We start from the raw sequence: 20868 nt of genomic DNA, 5'->3' as shown, positions 1-20868 counted from the left end.
GGACTGGCAAAAAGTGCTCTTCACTGATGAGTCGCGGTTTTGTCTCACCAGGGGTGATGGTCGGATTCGCGTTTATCATCAAAGGAATGAGCGTTACACCGAGGCCTGTACTCTGGATCGATTTGGAGGTGGAGGGTCCATCATGGTCTGGGGCGGTGTGTCACAGCATCGTCGGACTGAGCTTGTTGTCATTGCAGGCAATCTCAACGCTGTGCGTTACAAGGAAGACATCCTCCTCCCTCATGTGGTACCCTTCCTGCAGGCTCATCCTGACATGACCCTCTAGCATGACAATGCCACCAGCCATACTGCTCGTTCTGTGCGTGATTTCCTGCAAGACAGGAATGTCAGTGTTCTGCCATGGCCAGTTAATGCTTTTAAAGCTTAAAACCAGCAAATCAAATTGTTTGGGGACAGACTTGGTGGAGACAACCGAGCACTGAAGGTGATCCTTGGTAAAGATTGCCATTCCCCCACCTTTGGAATATTTGTCTTGCCGAAAAAGGTTAGAACCAGAAAGGTTAACACCAGTATTCAAAACACTCTTTCTTAACCACGTCTCAGTAATGACCAACACATCTGGATTGGAGCTGTGAATCCACACTTTCAATTGATCAATTTTAGCTAATAAGCTTCTAGTGTTAACGTGGAGAAAACCCAGGCTTTTACGAGAGCAGAAATCAGTGAAGCAGATATCAGAGCATAAGTCAGAATTGTGCGCATTTCCAGATATCATCAACAGTAATGCAATCAAGGCATGGCATAGTACAGGGAGAGATATGCAGTGCTGATTTATGACATCTGAATGTGCATCAGATGGCAACAAGATCATATTGTACAGCAATTTCATCAGGTAACATGAATACAAAGCCGGTGAGAGGTGTTTAGAATAGGATGGGAGGCCAAAAGTCTGTGTAACCAGTAGAGAGTCAGAGTCCCGAGTGTGGGAACAAACATAGTCTGTCCCACGATTGGGTAAAGAAAGTTTGCAGTCAACAAAGTATGCAGGAGTCATGAGGCAAATAGCAAAATGCACAAGAAAAAAATAAAATATATAACGACTTGGGGCTAGCCATTGTAAGTTCAAGTCAGTCGCCCCAACAGTGCGTGTGTGCTGGAGGCGAGCGAAAGCTCGGGAGAGAGGGGTGAGTATGATGGAGGTACCTGTACAAGACAGGGGGAGACAGGCCAGGGCAGACAGTGAACAGATCGCCAGGTGGAATCCAAGCAGCAGTGCAGCAGTGCAGCAGGCAATGGGAGTAGGTGTCACACCCACTTGGAAGAAGCTTTTATTTCTGGAGGCAGATTTCTTGTAGAAAATGCCAGTGAATTGTCTTTGAACAGCAAGAGGGGGCTTCAGAGGACACTTCATAGACTCCTAACACTTGTTTTACATCACACCTTAGTGATAATTGAATTTGTATCTGGCTCAGTTCCAGGTTGGAATGGTGTCCTCAGGTCTCTGCTGTTTGTTGGCTAGAGCACCCTCCCAATACTAAATGACAGAGTGAAAAGAAGGAAACCTGTACAGAATAAAAATATTCAATATCCCTTTGAGCATGGTGAAGTTATAAATTACACTTTGGATGGTGTATCAACACACCCAGTCACTGCAAAGATACAGGCCTTCCTTACTCAGTTGCCGGAGAGGAAGGAAACCACTCAGGGATTTTACCATGAGGCCAATGGTGACTTTAAAACAGTTGCAGTTCAATGGCTGTGATAGGAAAACTCTGAGGATGGATCAACAACATTGTAGTTACTCCACAATACTAACTTAAATTACAGTGAAAAGAAGGAAGCCTGTACAGAATAAAAATATTCCAAAACATGTTTCCTCTTTGCAATAAGGCACTAAAGTAATACTGCAAGAAATGTGGCAAAGCAATTAAATTTTTGTCCTGAATACAAAGTATTATACATTACTGAGTACCACCATTCATATTTTCAAGCATAATGGTGGCTGCATCACGTTATGGGTACGCTTGTAATCCTTACGGATGGGGGAGTTTTTCAGGATAAAAAAAACTAACGAAGCTAAACACAGGCAAAATCCTAGAGGAAATCCTGGTTCAGTCTGCTTTCTACGAGAGACTGGGAGATGAATGTACCTTTCAGCAGGACAATCACCTAGAACACAAGGCCCAATCTAAACTGGAGTTGCTTTCTAAGAAGACGGTGAATGTTCCTGAGTGGCTGACATACAGTTTTGAGTAAAATCTACTTGAAAATCTATGGCTTGGCCTGAAAATGTTTGTCTAGCAATGATCAACAACCAATTGCATAGAGCTTGAAGAATTTTGAAAATAATAATGGGCAAATGTTTCACAATCCAGTTGTGGAAAGTCCTTAGAAACTTACCCAGAAAGACTTACAGGTGTAATCGTTGCCAAACATGCTTCTACAAGGGGGGACTCAGAGGTGTGAATACTTTAAATAAATTAGATCTATCTGAATTTCATTTTCAACAAATTTTCTACAATTCTGAAAACATGTTTTCCAGTTATGGGGTATTGTGTGTAGATGGGTGAGAAAAACAATATATTTAATCCATTTTGAATTCAGGATTTATCACAACAACGTGGAATAAGTGAAGGGTTATGAACACTTTCTGAAGGCACTGTATGTGATGGAAAGAGCAGGTGTTCCTAATATTTTGAACACTCAGTGTATAAATTATATTCTTCAAGAATCAATAGGTACATATCATTAATTTAAAAGTCCCAAAATTGATGTAGCAATTACATATTTTCTATGGATGTAGAAGATTACCCCTTTAAGATGAGTGCACTAACTGTAAATCGCAAATAAGATTGTCTGCTAAACTGATCAAAGTTATGTAACTGTAATACCCAGTGCCATTTCTTAAAAGGGATGAGATTCAATCCATCCACATTTGCTATGGTATGCATGTCCTAATGAATATGACCCTGATAACCATATATTAATCTTGCAAACGTCCATAGCGTAAAACAACAGACTGTCTGAATCAACCCAACTGAAACAAGTTTACAGGGCAATCAATGCCAAAATGCCTGTGCCTCAACTTGAGTGTTTAAACTCCCAATTGTAAGGTTCTATATGCGTTACACTCAGGCCTCCTGGTGGCTTGAATTGGAGGTGAAATAGGACTAAAATTGTGACAGAAAAATGTAAAACACAAATTCATATTTATCATACTCCAAGAATTCAAACATATTGCACAATATAATATTTTACACAAATAATATTACTTATTTCCCCCATAAACTGTAGCTGGGTCACATTTGACCTAAATATTCTCAAGGGTCATTTTCGCTAGATTTCCTCTTGGATCACTGAGGTTAGGATATGTACTTACAGTGCCTTCAGAAAGTATTAATTCCCCTTGACTTATTCCACATTTTATTGTTTTACAGCCTGAATTAAAAAATGATTGCCTTGAAAACATGTTTGTAGAATTTGTTTCACATTTATTGAAAATGAAATGCCGAAATGTTTAATTTACACAAGTATTCACACCACTGACTCAATACTTTGTAGAAGCACCTTTGGCAGCGATTACAGCTGTGAGTCTTTCTGGGTAAGTCTCTTAGAGCTTTCCACACCTGAATTGGGCAACATTTACCCATTATTCTTTTAAAAAATCTTCAAGCTCTGTCAAATTGGTTGTTGATCATTGCTAGATATTGAGGAATCCATTTGCAGGTCTTGCCATAGATTTTCAAGTAGATTTAAGTCAAAACTGTAACTCGGCCACTCAGGAACAGTCACTGTCTTCTTGGTAAGCAACTCCAGTTTATATTTGGCTTTGTGTTTTAGGCTATTGTCCTGCTGAAAGGTGAATTCATCTCACAGTGTCTCATCTAAAGCAGACTGAATCAGGTTTTCTTCTAGGATTTTGCCTGTGCTTAGCGCCATTCTGTTTCTTTTTTATCCTGAAGAACTCCCCAGTCCTTAACAATTACAAACATACCCATAACAAGATGCAGCCACCACTATGCTTGACAATATGAAGAGCAGTACTCAGTAATGTGTTGTATTGGATTTTCTCCAAACATAACACTTTCTATTCAGGACAAAAAATGTAATTGCTTTGCCACGTTTTTTTGCAGTATTACTTTAGTGCCTTGTTGCAAACAGGATACATGTTTTGGAATATTTGTATTCTGTACAGGATTCCTTCTTTTCACTGTCATTTAGGTTAGTATTGTGGAGTAACTACAATATTGTTGATTCATCCTCAGAGTTCTCCTATCACAGCCATTAAACTGTAACTGTGTTAAAGTCATTATTGGCCTCATGGTAAAATTCCTCAGCAGTTTCCTTCCTCTCCGGCAACTGAGTTAGGAAGGCCTGTATCTTTGTAGTGACTGGATGTATTGATCAACCATTCAAAGTGTAATTTTTAACTTCACCATGCTCAAAGGGATATTTAATGTCTGCTTTTTCTTTTACCCATCTACCAATAAGTGCCCTTCTTTGCGAGGCATTGGAAAACCTCCCTGGTCTTTGTGGTTGAATCTGTGTTTAAAATTCACTGCACAATTGAGCGACCTTACAGATAATTGGATGTGTTGGGTCCAGGGATGACGTAGTCATTCAAAAATCATGTTAAACACTATTATTGCACAGAATGAGCCCATGCAAATTATTATGTGACTTGTTAAGCACATTTTTATTCAATTTATTTAGGCTTGCCATAAAAAGTGGGTTGAATACTTATTTACTCAAGACATTTCAGCTTTTCATTTGTAATTAATTTGTTAAAAAATATATATATACTACCGTTCAAAAGTTTGGGGTCACTTAGAAATGTTCTTGTTTTTGAAAGAAAAGCAATTTTTTTGTCCATTAAAATAACATCAAATTGATCAGAAATACAGTGCAGACATTGTTAATGTTGTAAATGACCATTATAGCTGGAAACGGCAGATTTTTTATGGAATATCTACACAGGGGTACAGAGGCCCTGTCACAATCGTCGTAATGATTGGACCAAGGCGCAGCGTGAGTAGCGTTCCACATCTTTATTATAACGTGAAACTTCAGCAAAATACAAAAACAATAAATGATCAAACGAAACTGTCCCGTCCTGACCATAGAAAGCTTTTAATTTTTTATGGTAGAGTAGGTCAGGGCGTGACAGAGGGTTTTGTCTAGTTTATTTATGTCTATGTTGGTTCTAGTTTCTTTTTTCTATGTTGGGGTTTTGTCTAGTTTATGTATTTCTATGTGCAGTGTCACGTCCTGACCAGTAATAGGGGTTATTTGTTATTGTAGTTTGGTCAGGACGTGGCAGAGGGTATTTGTTTATGTGGTTCGGGGTGGTGGTTTGTTTAGTAGGGTATTTGATTTATGTATTCCGGGGGGGTTTTGGGCACGGTTCTATGTTAGTGTATTTCTATGTTCTGTCTAGTCTTTTGTATTTCTATGTTTTGTTAACTGGGGTTGGACTCTCAATTTGAGGCAGGTGTTTCCTAGTTGCCTCTGATTGAGAGTCCTATATATAGGTATGTGTTTGTTGAGTACTTTGTGGGAGATTGTTCTGTGTATAGCCTTGTGCCTTACCAGCCTGTGAATAGTCGTGGTGTTTTCTTTGTGTACGTGTTTATTTTGGTTCTCCTTCTTCACCAAATAAAAGAAGATGAGTGCACATATTCCTGCTGCGTTTTGGTCCACTTTATCCGACGACAACCGTTACATGCCGTTCTAGTTGTTGTATTTCTATGTTTTGTTGGGGGGGGGGGGATGATCTCCAATTAGAGGCAGGTGGTTATCGTTGTCTCTAATTGGGGTTCATATTTAAGTGGTTGTTTTTCCCACCTGGGTTTGTGGGAGATTATGTTGCGTAAGTGTATGTTGCACCTATTCGTCATGGTTTGTTGGTTTGTTCATTAGTATGTCTTGCATAGTTTCACAGTTATAATAAAATGTGGAACGATATACACGCTGCGCCTTTGTCCCATTCTTCAGACAGCCGTGACGACAGTGAAGTGCAAATAGGCACCTACACAAAAACACAAAATAACATCCCACAAACACAGGTGGGAAAAACAGCTACTTAAATATGATCCCCAATTAAAGGCAATGATTACCAGCTGCCTCTAATTGGGAATCATACAAATCACCAACATAGAAATAATAAACTAGAATACCCCCCAGTCACGCCCTGACCTACTTCACCATAGAGAAACAATGGCTCTCTATGGTCAGGGCGTGACAGGCCCATTATCAGGAACCATCACTCCTGTGTTCCAATGGCACGTTGCGTTAGCTAATCCAAGTTTATCATTTTAAAAGGCTAATTGATCATTAGAAAACCCTTTTGGAATTATGTTAGCACAGCTGAAAACTGTAGTTCTGATTAAAGAAGCAATAAAACTGTCCTTCTTTAGACTAGTTGAGTATCTGGAGCATCAGCATTTGTGGGTTCAATTACAGGCTCAAAATGTCCAGAATCAAAGAACTTTCTTCTGAAACTCATCAGTCTATTCTTGTTCTGAGAAATAAAGGCTATTCCATGCAAGATATTGCCAAGAAACTGAAGATCTCGTACAACGCTGTGTACTACTCCCTTCACAGAACAGCGCAAACTGGCTCTAACCAGAATAGAAAGAGGAGTGGGAGGCCCCGGTGCACAACTGAGCAAGAGGAGAAGTACATTAGAGTGTCTAGTTTGAGAAACAGACGCCTCACAAGTCCTCAACTGGCAGCTTCATTAAATAGTACCTGCAAAACACCAGTCTCAACGTCAACAGTGAAGAAGCGACTCTGGGATGCTGGCCTTCTAGGCAGAGTTGCAAAGAAAGAGACATATCTCAGATTGGCCAATAAAAAGAAAAGATGGGCAAAAGAACACAGACACTGGAGAGAGGAAGATTGGAAAAAGTTTGAGGTGTTCGAATGACAAAGAAGAACTTTCTTGAGACAGAGAAAAAATGAAAAGATGCTGGAGGAGTGCTTGATGCCATCTGTCAAGCATGGTGGAGATGGTGGTGGTAAAGTGGGAGATTTGTACAGGGTAAAAGGGCTCTTGAAGAAGGAAGGCTATCACTCCATTTTGCAACGCCATGCCATGCCCATTGGACGGTGCTTAATTAGAGCCAATTTCCTCCTACAACAGGACAATGACCCAAAGCACAGCTCCAAACTATGCAAGAACTATTTAGGGAAGAAGCAGTCAGCTGGTATTCTGTCTATAATGGAGTGGCCAGCACAGTCACCGGATCTCAACCCTATTGAACTGTTGTGGGAGAAGCTTGACCGTAAGAAGTGCCCATCAAGCCAATCCAATTTGTGGGAGGTTCTTCAGGAAGCATCGGGTGAAATCTCTTCAGATTACCTCAACAAATTGACAACAAGAATAGCAAATGAATAGCAAATGTCTGCAAGGCTGTAATTGCTGCAAATTGGGGATTATTTGACGAAAGCAAAGTTTGAAGGACACAATTATTATTTCAATTAAAAATCATTATTTATAACCTTGTCAGCTTCTTGACTATATTTCCTATTCATTTTGCAACTCATTTCATATATGTTTTTATGGAAAACAAGGACATTTCTAAGTGACCCCAAACTTTTGAACGGTAGTGTATGTATATATATCATTCCTCTTTGAAAACATGGGGTATTGTGTGTAGGCCAGAGACGAAAAAAAATCTAAATTTAATACATTTTAATTCAGGCTGCAATACAACCAAATGTGGAAAAAGTCAAGGTGTGTGAATACTTTCTGAGGGCACTGTATCTGTTTCATAATTATTATTATGTTTTTTTTTATCAGATATTGTGCATTTTATCAAAATTTTCACAAAATTCTCATTACCGTAACAGTCCAAAAAAGTAATAAACCAATACCATTCTAATATTTTGTTCACATTTCTCGCCAAATAAAAAAGCCTGAGTTAAACATAACACTTAAAATAAATTAAATTATAAAATAACTATACAATTATATCAGACTTTTTTTCCCAGTTGAAGTGTTTTAGCCGTTGTGGCAATGAGAAGGTCAAGTGAGGTAAAGTGAGGTAAAGTGGGTGATTGAGAATAAGAACCTCATTCTGAAGGCATTTAAATGAATAAATCAACTTAACCGCTACAACTCTAGACGATGCGTCATTGGTTAATAAAACTAAATATGACAGTTTAATGTAAATGTCAACGTGTATTACATTTTATGATTTATGGACAAACTACAGCAACATATTTTGTGTTTTATTCAAATAAGTTAGATTTTTCTAAAGTAAAATTGTTTACAATTTTGGACCCGAGAATTTAGTCTGGATGCATTTCGGTAATGAGAGTTTGGTATGAAAATGTACAAAATTCTGTAGAAAATTAAAAATGGATTTAAAATAAACACTTTGCCAAAAACGATACATCTTAGTCCTTAGAATGATAGTTGATTTTTGCAGATACATCATGGTTTTGTAACTCAATTTGCTACAGATATGTTTAAAACTGGTTTCATAATCACCCAGTTGCTGTTTTGTTCAGTGATTGGGCAAATGTAGACCTAGCACGAGGTTACAATCTATGCGCTCTGGAACGCACACTAGGACTAGGGACTGGGACCTGCCCAGTTTGTTTTGACGTCTCCTGGAGAAAGGAAGTGGCTTGCAACAGTTGACATTCGTAGTACGTTTGAGCGACCGGACATGGTTGGAGTTGTTCCGCGGAAGCAACAACAGCAATGAAAACGAATTTGTAGCCACACTATGTTGCGCTGGCCTGTAGCCTTTGAATATCTCAGCAACTGTGTTGCAAGTGAATGTAGTAGACTAGGAAGTAGGAACGTGGGCCTGAAGAAAATGCCGTCCTCCTGGCTAATGTACATATTTTTATATGTCTTGGTCTGTGATGGAGTTGTAGCACAAGTGGAAAGTAAGTAGTGCGTTTAATCTTTTAAAATACAATTGGCAATAGATTAATTTGTATAACTTTCAGATTACATCATCAAGGTTGCTGGCTGAAATCCAATCATACTCTAGCTAGCGTCTTATTGTTTTATAAGAAGAAGATATATACTCCTTCTTTGAATCAGAGATATCTACTCCACTAACTTAATGAATTGTTAACCATTCCTATGTTGGGAGATGTTACCTATTGTTGTAGTTAGTCTTCACATTGAGGCTGGAGAAATATGAACCACTCAAATTCATAGATGGAACTGTGGATGCACGGGCTGATAGTCCATGATATGGACTAACGTTAACTAGTTGTATTTTGAAATGGCATTGTTTGTTTACAAAGACTCAAATATCAACAAAAATTAACAATGGAGTTAAACATCCTTATTGTTTGGGTTATGATGAAGTGAAGACAGTTGTACTAGTTGCTGGAAAAGTGGAAGCAAAACACTATTCAATGTCTTCAACAGTAAAATAGTTGTGTGGAATTATTCTGGGATTTCAAAAAAGGCTATTATTGTTCATAGTAAAAAAATATATGTTTTATATTTCACTCAATTTTATACCCAGTTTGTATAGGCTATGTAAATGCTACACTAAACATAGGATAAAATGCTGATTGTATACACCCACTCTTGCCATGCCAGGATGCACATCATTAAAAAATAGATATTTCTCTCATGGAATCTGATTCCTTTACTACTATATATAATTGAAATGGTCGCTAGTGAACAGGTTGGATGCCATTGACATATTTAATGCTTGAGAAAGCAGCAGGCATTAGGAATTGGCTGCTTACGTTTTTTTGTTAAACGAATAGAAAAGAACCCATCATGGCAGTCATGCTTCTTTTTCAGTCTAACCTTTAAACCGGCCACGATGAGAATACAGTATACCCATGCGCAAATTACCCTTGTACCCTGACAAACCATCATGTACGTGTTGGAAGATTCAACGGAGAGAGAGAGAAAAGAGACCGGTGAGAAAGACAGGTGACAATTCAGGAGGTATGGACAGACAGAGAGACCAGAAAAGTAGACACAAGGCTGTACAAAGTATGGGGAGCAAGAGAGTAGAAAGTGAAAAAGCATGTGTAATACACAACCAGTAGTCTATTTGGTGTCACAATAGTTACAATAGTTGTGTTGTATGAGGATCTGGCCTGCCTTGTTTTGGGTATATGTTGTGGATTAAAGGTGTCATTCTCAGATGTACTTACGATAGGCTCACATCCTGGATGATGTTGTCAAAACCACAGGCGTAACCACATAGTCACAGCACCCTGTGCGAGATTAATCAGTGGGCCGTCAACAGAAATCAGAACAGCAGAACTGGAAAGACATTCACACTTACAGGTGGCCAACTCATAAAACATTTTAGAAAAATGCTCAGTGCTGTTATCCTTGCAAGGTGAGGTATTGAGTGGTAATGAAAACAGAGGTGTCAATATTTTTTACCACTACCTTTTTGAGAAAAAAAGTAGTTAAACAGAATCTCTTTCTCTGAGCAATTGTATTAGTTTAAAACAATATCATTTCCAAATTTGTTGATTATAGAATATACTGTAGCTCAGTATTTGAATTTTTGATTTTATACAGTCATTTTGGCTCATCTTTAACGGTGTCAATAATTTAGGAACCACCGTATATAAATGAACCTAGTAACAGGTTGTGGATAGCCTGGGAGGATAATGTTGTAACATATATTTCCTCTCTCAGATCGGGTGGTTTTCCTGTTCAACACCTTTCAGAACGTGAATGTGAATGAGAACGAGACAGTGCAGGCAGTGGTCTCCAGAATCCCCCCTGAAGTGGCCTTCATCACCCTCCAGTTCCACACACAGCACAGCAATGCTACGCTGTCCTACACCAGGGTAAGACACTGGCTCACGCACAAACACACATGCTCAAGGTAAAATAGATTTATGTAATAGTCTAATTCAGGTCAATGTTCATTCATTCAATATGACCTATTATCCTATCAAACACGTACGAACACACACACACACACACACACGATCGGCACTGGTCGGTCCACTGACTTGTGGAGGGAAGTCAGATGATGTGGAACCAGACTGGTTGCTCATCATGGGAGGAAGACGGGGCATGAGGCAAGGGTAAGATAGGTTGACCAATCCTGGCCTTGGTCCCAGAGATCCTAAGGGTTTGGTGAAGAAACAATCGCCTATCACCCTATCACACACACACCATTTCTAGTGACCCACTTGCGGCGGAGTCTTGTGAGATTTGCAGGCACTCTGAGTAGAGCTGTGGTCATGTGTTAGGCTGGTCACAAGCTCTTTGGTGCTGACGGAAACCTTTGTGAACGCCTTTCCCTCTTTCTACTGAAAACGCTTTGAACTAACTCAAAGTAGTCGTAACTCAAAGTAGTCGTAACACAACTAACTCAAAGTAGTCGTAACTCAAAGTAGTCGTAACTCAAAGTAGTCGAAACTCAAAGTAGTCGTAACACAAGTAACTCAAAGTAGTCGTAACTCAAAGTAGTCGTAACTCAAAGTAGTCGTAACACAAGTAACTCAAAGTAGTCGTAACTCAAAGTAGTCGTAACTCAAAGTAGTCGTAACACAAGTAACTCAAAGTAGTCGTAACTCAAAGTAGTCGTAACTCAAAGTAGTCGTAACTCAAAGTAGTCGTAACTCAAAGTAGTCGTAACTCATGGTGGGAATAGGCTAAAGCAGTAAACATGCTCTGACTGTAGTGAAGTCAACAAAGAAAACTGTCCCCAACTGTTAAGGGGCAAATGTACCAAACACAGCATAGACAGTTAATGAGTGTCGTCTGGAAGTGAATATCACTACAAGTCGTTTTTTTCTCCACTGTCTGTCAAAACCATCTGGCAGGTATAGCCTACAGCTAGGTGTCAGCCGGGCGTCTGTGCACATTTCAGTAGTACTTTACATTACAGCACTGAATAAAGCAGTAATAACATGGTGGTAGTATGGTAACTACTACGTTAGTTACTCACAATGGAGACATTATTTGCCAGGATACATAAAAAATTGAGAGCAACTGAAACTTTCAGGCAAATCAGTGCATTGAAATCAACTAAAGATTGACTTAGAGCTTTAGAACACAGGTCTTCATGGGATTTCAGGCTTTGGTTTAGCGACTGAGTTGGATGGATTAGGGCTGTGTTGTTGACTGACTATTTGAGTGATTGTCTGGTTGACTACTTTGGGCAGATGCCAGGGCTGGGCCTCTCTCTAACAGCGGTGGACTCAGGCCTTCTCTCACCCCTGATCCCCGGTCAGACCAAGTTCTCCTGGTTCCTGCTGGCCCCTGATGGCAACTCTGTGGCCGGCACTGGGGTCATCCTCCCCTACACCAGCTCTGGTATGTATGCCCTTCCATCTCCACTTCCCAAAATAATCCACCAATTCCTCTAAGTTTTAGGTGGCCTCCCACTATCTGTCAAGGGGCTGCAGTATGCTGCCTTACATCACTGTTAGCATTCCAGGATATTTTACCTCTCACTTCTCACCCTCAATCCACCATTGTTTTAACCACTCCATATACCATGTCAAAACAATAGCAAGAGGTTCTAGTAGATGTGGAGCCCGTTTCAAACAAACCCCAAAACAAAGTATGTCAGTTAGATTATTGAACAAAACAAATAGTCAACTGAGGACAAATTTCAAAGCTGTTTTGTCTTCCACCTAACTGATTGTATCTGTGTAGAGTAATCTGCACTCTACAACTTCTCCATAGTCACCAGTAGGCCATCTGCATAGACCAATGGTACAAACTCTCAACAGTCTGCTACTGCTACTACTGCACTGTCAATGGACTTCAAGAAAAAACTGTGACTTGATTGGCTGGTTTTAATGATGTGTTTTCTCTCTCTCTGCAGACCCAGTCCCTGGAGCTTGTAATCTGGAGTTTGACCTGGACATTGACCCAAATGTCTACCTCCACTACAACATTTTTGAGACTACTATCCGCTTTGCACCTGCAAATATTGGATATTCAAGGTAACAACACGCTAGAGGGTTTATGTACGAGCATCTTGGATTTAATCACTTCTGTCTCACTGCAAACAAATGTGAGGCAGGGCACACTCTGCATATGTTTTTGTTTATGTAACCAATGTGAAATGGCTAGCTAGTTAGCGGTGGTGCGTGCTAATAGCGTTCCAATTGGTGACGTCACTCGCTCTGAGAGCTTGAAGTAGTTGTTCCCCTTGCACTGTAAGGGCCGCGGCTCTTGTGGCACGATGGGTAATGATGCTTCGAGGGTGGCTGTTGTTGATGTGTGCAGAGGGTCCCTGGTTGTGTGGTCCCTGGTAGGGGTCCCTGGTAGGGGCGAGGAGAGGGACGGAAGCTAAACTGTTACATTTATACATTTTAAAGTTAACCCTGGTAAAAAGCCAACAATTAGCCAAATAAATAGTCCTGTGACTGAAAGAAAATGCATTCTTCTGAGTGGATTATGTGTTTTCCTACATTTGTGTGGCTTAAGTTGTGGTGGAAGCAAAGTAAGAAATGTCTTAATGCCAGGGCTCTGGCTAGGAAAGTGCTTTAGTAGAGAAAATAGATTTACCCACAAGTGGCGAGGTACAGTGATTGGAAGCCAACCTCTTCTGCATTTTGGGAGAGGGAAATCATTGGTTTTTTCTTATGTAAATAAAGAAAATACTTTGTTGCTGTTAATCAGGCTATGGTGTGATAATGATCATAGGAGTTGGCAAGACAGCCCAAACAGATCTGGTGACCAGGATATGGGAAGTGCTGGCTTTTAGTATTTCCACATACAGTACCTACTCACTTGCATTACACAGACCGCAGAGTGGAAACACACACAAAATTCTGTCAGGGCCAAGCAGACTGCAGAGCGGAAAACACACACACACACACAATCTTCCTGTTGTGCATCAAGCAGCTAAAATGTAACATTGGCCTATGGTCTGTAGACTGAACTGTATCTAAATTTACCTGGAACCAAAAGAAACTGAGATTTTGAAAAGCAGTGATTCAAAAAGCAAACTACCAAAGAGGTCTGGGGAGGTCTGTGGCGAAACAAAAAAAGAGTCACAAAGATTTTGAAAGATTTTGAATGAGACAAAAGTGATGGGGACACTTATTTTGCGTAGTCTCTAAATTGTACTTTAAAAAAGAAACCCACTACGGCCCTTTCTGTTGCAGTTTCATATTGCTGTGTTATTATTATTTGTGACGGCCCTTCTGAGCTATCTTATTTCATTGTGAAAAATATGTTGAATTTTTTTATAAAAAAATCGACCACATTTTTGTTTAAAGCTAGAATCCTTAATAGGTGAAAGTGCCATGTCCGTTTAGGATATTACAACAACCACTGTTTTTCTCTCTGACATCACTGTACACGCGATAGAACAGCCAAATATGCAATGCACTTTTTTTTTACCTCGCTGCCGGACTCTTCTCTGCTCTGTTTTCATCAACAAAACAATAACAAAGTCACTGGGGGGCGAACAGTGGTGCTGTTTCCCAAAATAGGCATTCGTACTTGAAAGCAAACTTTCAGAATCCATTGTGAACTGACCTCTGTTGGCACCTCCTCAGGGGCTTCAATCCGCCCGCCTGTGACACTGAAGTAGGTGAAAACACTCGATGGCGCCTGAGGTATGATATCTACCAGTACTTCCTGCCTGAGAGCGACCTATCAGAGCAGAGCCTCATCACCAGCATCCAGAGTGTGGCCAATGTGCAGACCATGAGAGAGCATGGGAAAAGGGTTAGTTGATAGATAACAGTGTGAATGTAGTGCAAAATGGACATGTATAAAAATACAGATTGGGATTGTACACTGTAAACTTGCTGGTTGTGGTGTAATGGTATGCTGAGCTTTTCGCCTTTTTTTTCTCCCTGTAGATCATGACACTATCATCCAATGACAAGACAGAGGTAGTGTTTAGCTCCATCCCGGGCCAGGGTGTCATCTACTCTGTCATAGTCAGAGACCCAGTGCTTAACACCTCTTCCTCGTATATCCCTGTCCACACCTATGCCTGCAGCTTCTCCTCCACCCTGGATGGCTGCGACACTCTGGGTAAGTGGGACGACCAGCACTGGGTCAAAAGGATCTTTTTGCAGGGAAACGTCAGTCAATATATGTCTATAATGGAGACATTTCCAAAGATATGAGTATTCCTGTCTGAATTCCCGGGGCCTTATTCAATGAGACTTGTTGTTGAGTGGAACGAGAGCATAGTGTCATTCTACACAGAAGACGTTTACTGTACTGCAATCGTTCTGTCTGAGACCTTGAGGGCTATTTCCGTGGAAATCCTATGGAATGCACCTTGAAGGACAGCATGCATTTAAGACCAGGGAAGATCAACACCAGTCCCCTGGGAATATGTTGTCAGCTGATTTCAGCCTCTATTTTCATTAGCAACTGACTTATGAACCCATATGTCAACTCTCATCAACAGTAACACACTGTAATGGAGCAATATGCAATTTCAGAGCAGGAGAAAAAAGACAAACAGTCGACACAGTGTCTCTTGTTTGACCAACAACAAGTTAGACCAACTATGGGGAAAGACAGAATGACTAAAGGCTGATGTACTTTCTTTTCCTCTAGGGAAGATATCCACAAGGATCTTCTTCACCATCGCTGGTTTAGCTGGCCTCTTCGTGTGCTTCTTTGGGCACCGCTTTTTCAAATGTGGTGAGTAGGGGGAAACAAGTGTTGACTTACCAAGTGTTCCACTACATCACTGAAAGATAAGTCTGAGAAGTCCAGGGCTTTTCCTCCCTATAGAACACCAGTAATAAATAGCCGCTCCCTAATAGCTGTATCTCAGTTATTTATGGTTTGTGAAAGGCCAACTCTCGTTTAAAGTTCATGCCAGCCAGCTAATGAAAAAATGGGCTGGAGGTTAAAGGTCTTTTTGTAAACTGTTGCTCCCACATAATGGGCAAAAATAATGTGAAAGAAAAATAATAAATAGACTCTTCGCTGGTCATGTTTTTAGTCCAGTACCAGGTTTAATCTGGGTCTGTGAAACCAGTCGTAGATGTCATGCTAGAAAATGTGTGTTTACTGTGTTGCTCTCCCGTATTAAACTTTCCTCCCTTGTTCCCCTCTCCATCTTCCTCCCTCTTAGAGCTATTCTGTATGGGCTTTGGCTTTGCAGCATTTCTTTTTTTTGTCCTGATCACAAGAACTACAAAACTGGACTATGACAGTAAGTTCAAGAGATTTCAAATGAACATAAGAAGATTGCTGACCTTGTCAGCCAGGTTGATAAGGATATTAATTCTGTTGTGTTTTTTTCTATAGTAAACATTGGCTTCAATTTATTTGGTCATATGCTTGTTCAGTTATCTCTGTACTCCCTCTAGATTTTAATGCGTCTCCAAAGCATACAGCATTTTGGAATTAAATTAGCCATACAAACTGGCTTTGCAGCCAGACAAATTGCATTAATCATCACAGGTCTTTCACAAATGCGAACTAGATAGTCATGCCATATCAATATGATTTTCCCCAAAAATGATCCTAATTTAATTTGGGAGCTCCAGTCGGTGCCCCCTGAAAGCATAGAGTTTTTCTGGGATTCAATCAGGTCAGCTCAGTTGAAAGAAACTCCTGTTGGTCTCCTTAACTGGGAAATGCAATCAGATTAGCCAGTGCTAAGTCAGTACAGTTGTTACAGTATGAAGATATGTGATATTTAATTAAAACATTTTCATTTAACCTTTGTTTAACTAGGAAAGTCAGTTAAGAACAAATTCTTATTTACAATGACGGCCTAGGAACAGTGGGATAACTGCCTTGTTCAGGGGTAGAACGACAGATTTATACCTTGTCAGCTTGGGGATTCGATCTAGCAACCTTTTGGTTACTGGCCCAACACTCTAACCACTAGGCTACCTGCCGCCCCACATGCCATCTAAAAGGCCGAGCAAAACATGTCACGTATGCATTTTATGCTTATGTTACAGTTTGTGTATGTTGATTTGGAGAAACCTAGAATGGCTTGCATGGGTTTTTGTGCTCCCCATATGCAAGGTGATGTCAGTGTTGGCTTGTATATGTGTTAGTCATAGAGGATGGCGGTGAGCGTATGAATTCAGAATGACACACTCGAACCCTAATGTGATTTGGTCAGTGGTGGAGCTGATGGATGGGTGCCAGAACTCATCCAGGATGCAATGGGAAACTTCCCCAGTGCACAACACACAGTTCAGTGTGAAACAACACATTTCTGCATAGAACAAACATCTCACTGTAAAAGCACGTTCCAGAAATTTATTTGGCGCACGGGTTCCAACATGCTGAAGAGCACATGGTTTAGTATAAAGATCATTAAAGAATGTTAATCTATCTGTAGAGCAGTTGAGTTTAGACTTGGAGAAATTCCTGGACTTGCTTTCATTTATTTGGGGTCAGTCTGAGATGGACCTCCTGCCAGAAGCTCAGGTTTTCATTCTTCTATAGCTCTATGAAAAATAAAGATATTTTTCCAACTCCCTCTCCGTCTGACGCTGACAGCAGTGTCTGTGTTTCCTCCCTGCAGTCCGCCTGACCCTGACAGCAGTGTCTGTGTTTCCTCCCTGCAGTCCGTCTGACCCTGACAGCAGTGTCTGTGTTTCCTCCCTGCAGTCCGCCTGACCCTGACAGCAGTGTCTGTGTTTCCTCCCTGCAGTCCGTCTGACCCTGACAGCAGTGTCTGTGTTTCCTCCCTGCAGTCCGTCTGACCCTGACAGCAGTGTCTGTGTTTCCTCCCTGCAGTCCGCCTGACCCTGACAGCAGTGTCTGTGTTTCCTCCCTGCAGTCCGCCTGACCCTGACAGCAGTGATTGGCGTAGTGGGGGGAGTTATCCTGGTGATGAGCTGGTGGCGCTTTGGCTCAGTTATGTCCTGTGTCGTCGTCGTCGGTCTCATGCTGGGGTTCCTCATCTCCTCCATTGTCTTCTCCACGCCTGTCGGTAAAAGAACCAAAAAAACACCTACGTCAGATGATTATTTATTTGATTGACTAGTTCAAGCAGGATAATGCTCAATCAGATTAATGTTGTATGACACAGAAAGTATTGTAACAAAGTTGTAAAAAAATTCTCATCACTTCCTCAGGTGACATACAGGTGTTCCGTTCAAATGTGGTGTTCTGGGTGACGTTCAGCTGCATCGTGGTGGGGGTACCGCTCTTCTTTGTCCGCTGGCCAAGAGAGGTAGGCCCTGATCCCTACCCTTCTGCACTTTCTTTACAGTGGCTGTCCAATTCAACGCCATAGTCCCCTCCCACTTTAAACTCAAGAAGGGCTTAGAACTTTCAAAGATTTGGGAGGACAAAAATGGAAATGGATTCTCTGGGTAAAATTGCTGTGTGGGTGTTGTCTGTCTGCAGGGTAACATCACTACGTGTGGTGTAGCTGGAGCCTATGCTGTGGTGCTGGCTGTGAATGCTTACATATATACCAGCCTCTCCTACATCACCCTTAACATTCTCAAACGCTTCCTCAACGACAACTTCAGCAAGGCCTTTACTGATGTGCCTTTCCAGGACATTGGTGAGTAAAATCACTTCAGATAGTTTTTTATTTAACCTGCAGGCAGGCCATATGTTGTGTACCTGATTTTGACCTTTCAACCTAACATCTTTTTGTCCTCTTGGTCTTCCAGATTTCATCATGATCACAGTGTGGGTGGTTCTGGGTGTGTCTGGTATCGTGCTACAGCTCTACCGGGAACGCACGCGGCCCTTCTTCCCCCCCAGCCCTTACCTCATGTGGCTGCAAGAGCGGGAGCGCCGGAAGACCAACGTTTTGGACCCAAGTCACCACACGTCCTCACTCCCTTCCCGTCTCCTCGCCCGTGCCCGACAGCTGACTGGCAGGAGAGAGTCGGCTGGCGAGTGCACACCCCTCCTCCTTTAAACCCACCCATTTTACCCAGCAAGGTAGACTGATTCACCCCACTAGGAGGTTGCTATGGGGCATGGGCTCTCTATCTACAGGGGAAGCACCATTGCGTTTGGAGTCTTTCTATTCCAGATTATGGATGTTTTCATTCCTTTGATGATGGTAACAGTCCATTAAGGTAGTGTTTATATGCCTGGGGAAGAACTTTGCCACAAAGTGCACACAGAGAATTTTCAAAGCATTATTTTCGAGCATGATTTGTTTCAATTCCTCAGTCTTATGGTATTTGGCTGCATGTTCTTAGACGGTACTGAGGAAGTTGTTACCGCTGCCACTTAATATTGTGCCAAAATAGTTGGGCACTATCTCCCCTAGTACATTACAGTGCCTTTTAAACAACTAGGGTTACAGCATACCGGTATGGGCAACTTATGTGTTTTAATACCACTGAAAAGCACAAGAAAACATTTGGAACAGTAAGATGCAGACACATCATGCAGACAGTCTTTTTGAGATGGCTTTGACAGCAACATTTGGTAGGTAGGTAGGTATTCATTTTAGTGTAAAAGTAAGTATACTTTGTTTATCTTAATACCAGTTCTGGGTATGCCCATTTTGGCTCCAATGGCTGTAAATTGTTTTTAATGTTTTGTCAACATTTTCGTTGGCAAACTGTCACTTTTACACCATGTTTTGTAAAACTGTGTATTTAGAGGCCACTATTTTTTTTTCTTTTTACAAATATGAACAATTACATTTTTAAGAAATATGAGTTTTGTTTATATTGAAATATGCATGTGTTTTGGGGACCCTTTTTGCGAAACGTAGTTGTTGAATCGAACACTTAGTGGTATGGGTGGGAACTTGCAGCCTAAAATGTATCCTCTCTTGATTTCATGGACATGTTTGATAGCACTCTAAAATCATAAACCACAAGTGGCATGTGTACGTGGATCCTGAGCACTGATATTATAGGAAATGGTGATATTGACAAGCCCTTCAGGATTTCCTGAAGTGTTGAGCAGTTGCAGGAAGAGCAAACGACAAGTGCCACAGCCTCTATTGCTCTGTCAGCTGGCCTAACGCTTCCTTAAAGCGGGCCTGCTGTTTATGTTCTCTATTGCCAGCTTTCGTTTGGTAAAGCATTTTCAGTGTTTCCCCTATGACTTTTTCTTTAGCAGTGGTGCAAGGGTAGCTGGGTGGGTGCATTGCTAGTATTGTAAGCACAATGTCCTGCCAGCTGTTCCCATAGACCTCCAATCATTGAGCCAACGACTATCCCTTTAAAAGCGCGTCTTGTGGGCCACAGATGCTAAATGAACCTAGGGGAAACACTGATTTTAAGGTAGTCCAATATGTGTTTTGTGGGACTTTTTCTTTAGGTTCTTTCTCTCTCATTACCCACCCAGTATGTGATTTGGTATGAAAATCTGGCTTATTGAGGCATTAATGATGTGTACAGGAGTTTGCCTGCAGTCACATGACATGGTTTATTAATGCATTCCATGACCGATGTCAGTTTTTCCTCCAAATGTTCAGTAATATTGAAACTTAAGTGGATCATTTAAGAGGTTATTTTACCTCTTGTGCAAAACAACAAGGTATCCTCAGATGCAGTGTAATATCCCACCAGTGATTTTGTAAATCCTCGCCATTTGCACACGACAGGATGTTGAATTAAAATTTGATAGGGAATTTATTGATCTTTCATGATTAGCAGAATCACCTGACAGGATTACAATGTCAAGGATGGGAAAGACTGAAATGCAGGTAGAAATGGCCATTTCTACTTTTCTCAGAGTTTCCAAACCAAAACACACAGGGGTGTGAGGAGGCCGACATTGTAAAATTATAGCCATACTGTTGAAATTCCACACTAGGAAATGCTTCTATGCACTAAGATTACTCATGAAGCTTTCTTAAAGGTCAAGGTTGCCTTTCAGTATTTTTCACTACAGCTCTTAGCTACTTACCTTTTCATGTGCCATGTCTTGTTTTAAAATGGGCTGTTTGTCTATAGTGTTTGTTTTGTTGTGTGAGAAATGTGATAAATTGTTTGTCCTAAAAATCACTTGTTCGTTTCTCTGCTCCTCTTGTCCCAAAGTTTGTC

The 20868-nt window shown here is 40.9% G+C and overlaps 1 protein-coding gene across 1 annotated transcript; it reads left to right on the top strand.

The window, feature by feature from the left end:
- The first annotated feature begins 8570 nt into the window (after window positions 1-8570).
- Window positions 8571-20829, top strand: LOC115199026 (transmembrane 7 superfamily member 3). Its single transcript, XM_029761531.1, has 12 exons — window positions 8571-8865; window positions 10610-10764; window positions 12094-12244; window positions 12762-12882; window positions 14449-14620; window positions 14758-14935; window positions 15473-15559; window positions 15999-16079; window positions 17673-17825; window positions 17971-18068; window positions 18245-18407; window positions 18520-20829. The coding sequence occupies exons 1-12, from the start codon at window positions 8700-8702 to the stop codon at window positions 18771-18773; spliced, it is 1779 nt and encodes a 592-aa protein (XP_029617391.1). The 5' UTR covers window positions 8571-8699; the 3' UTR covers window positions 18774-20829.
- The last annotated feature ends 39 nt before the right edge of the window (window positions 20830-20868 follow it).

The sequence above is a fragment of the Salmo trutta genome, chromosome 8 (assembly GCF_901001165.1).
Source record: "Salmo trutta chromosome 8, fSalTru1.1, whole genome shotgun sequence".
Classification (NCBI taxonomy): Eukaryota; Metazoa; Chordata; class Actinopteri; order Salmoniformes; family Salmonidae; genus Salmo; species Salmo trutta.
The sequence above is the reverse complement of the archived record's forward strand: the minus strand, read 5'-3'. Positions and strand labels throughout refer to the sequence as shown.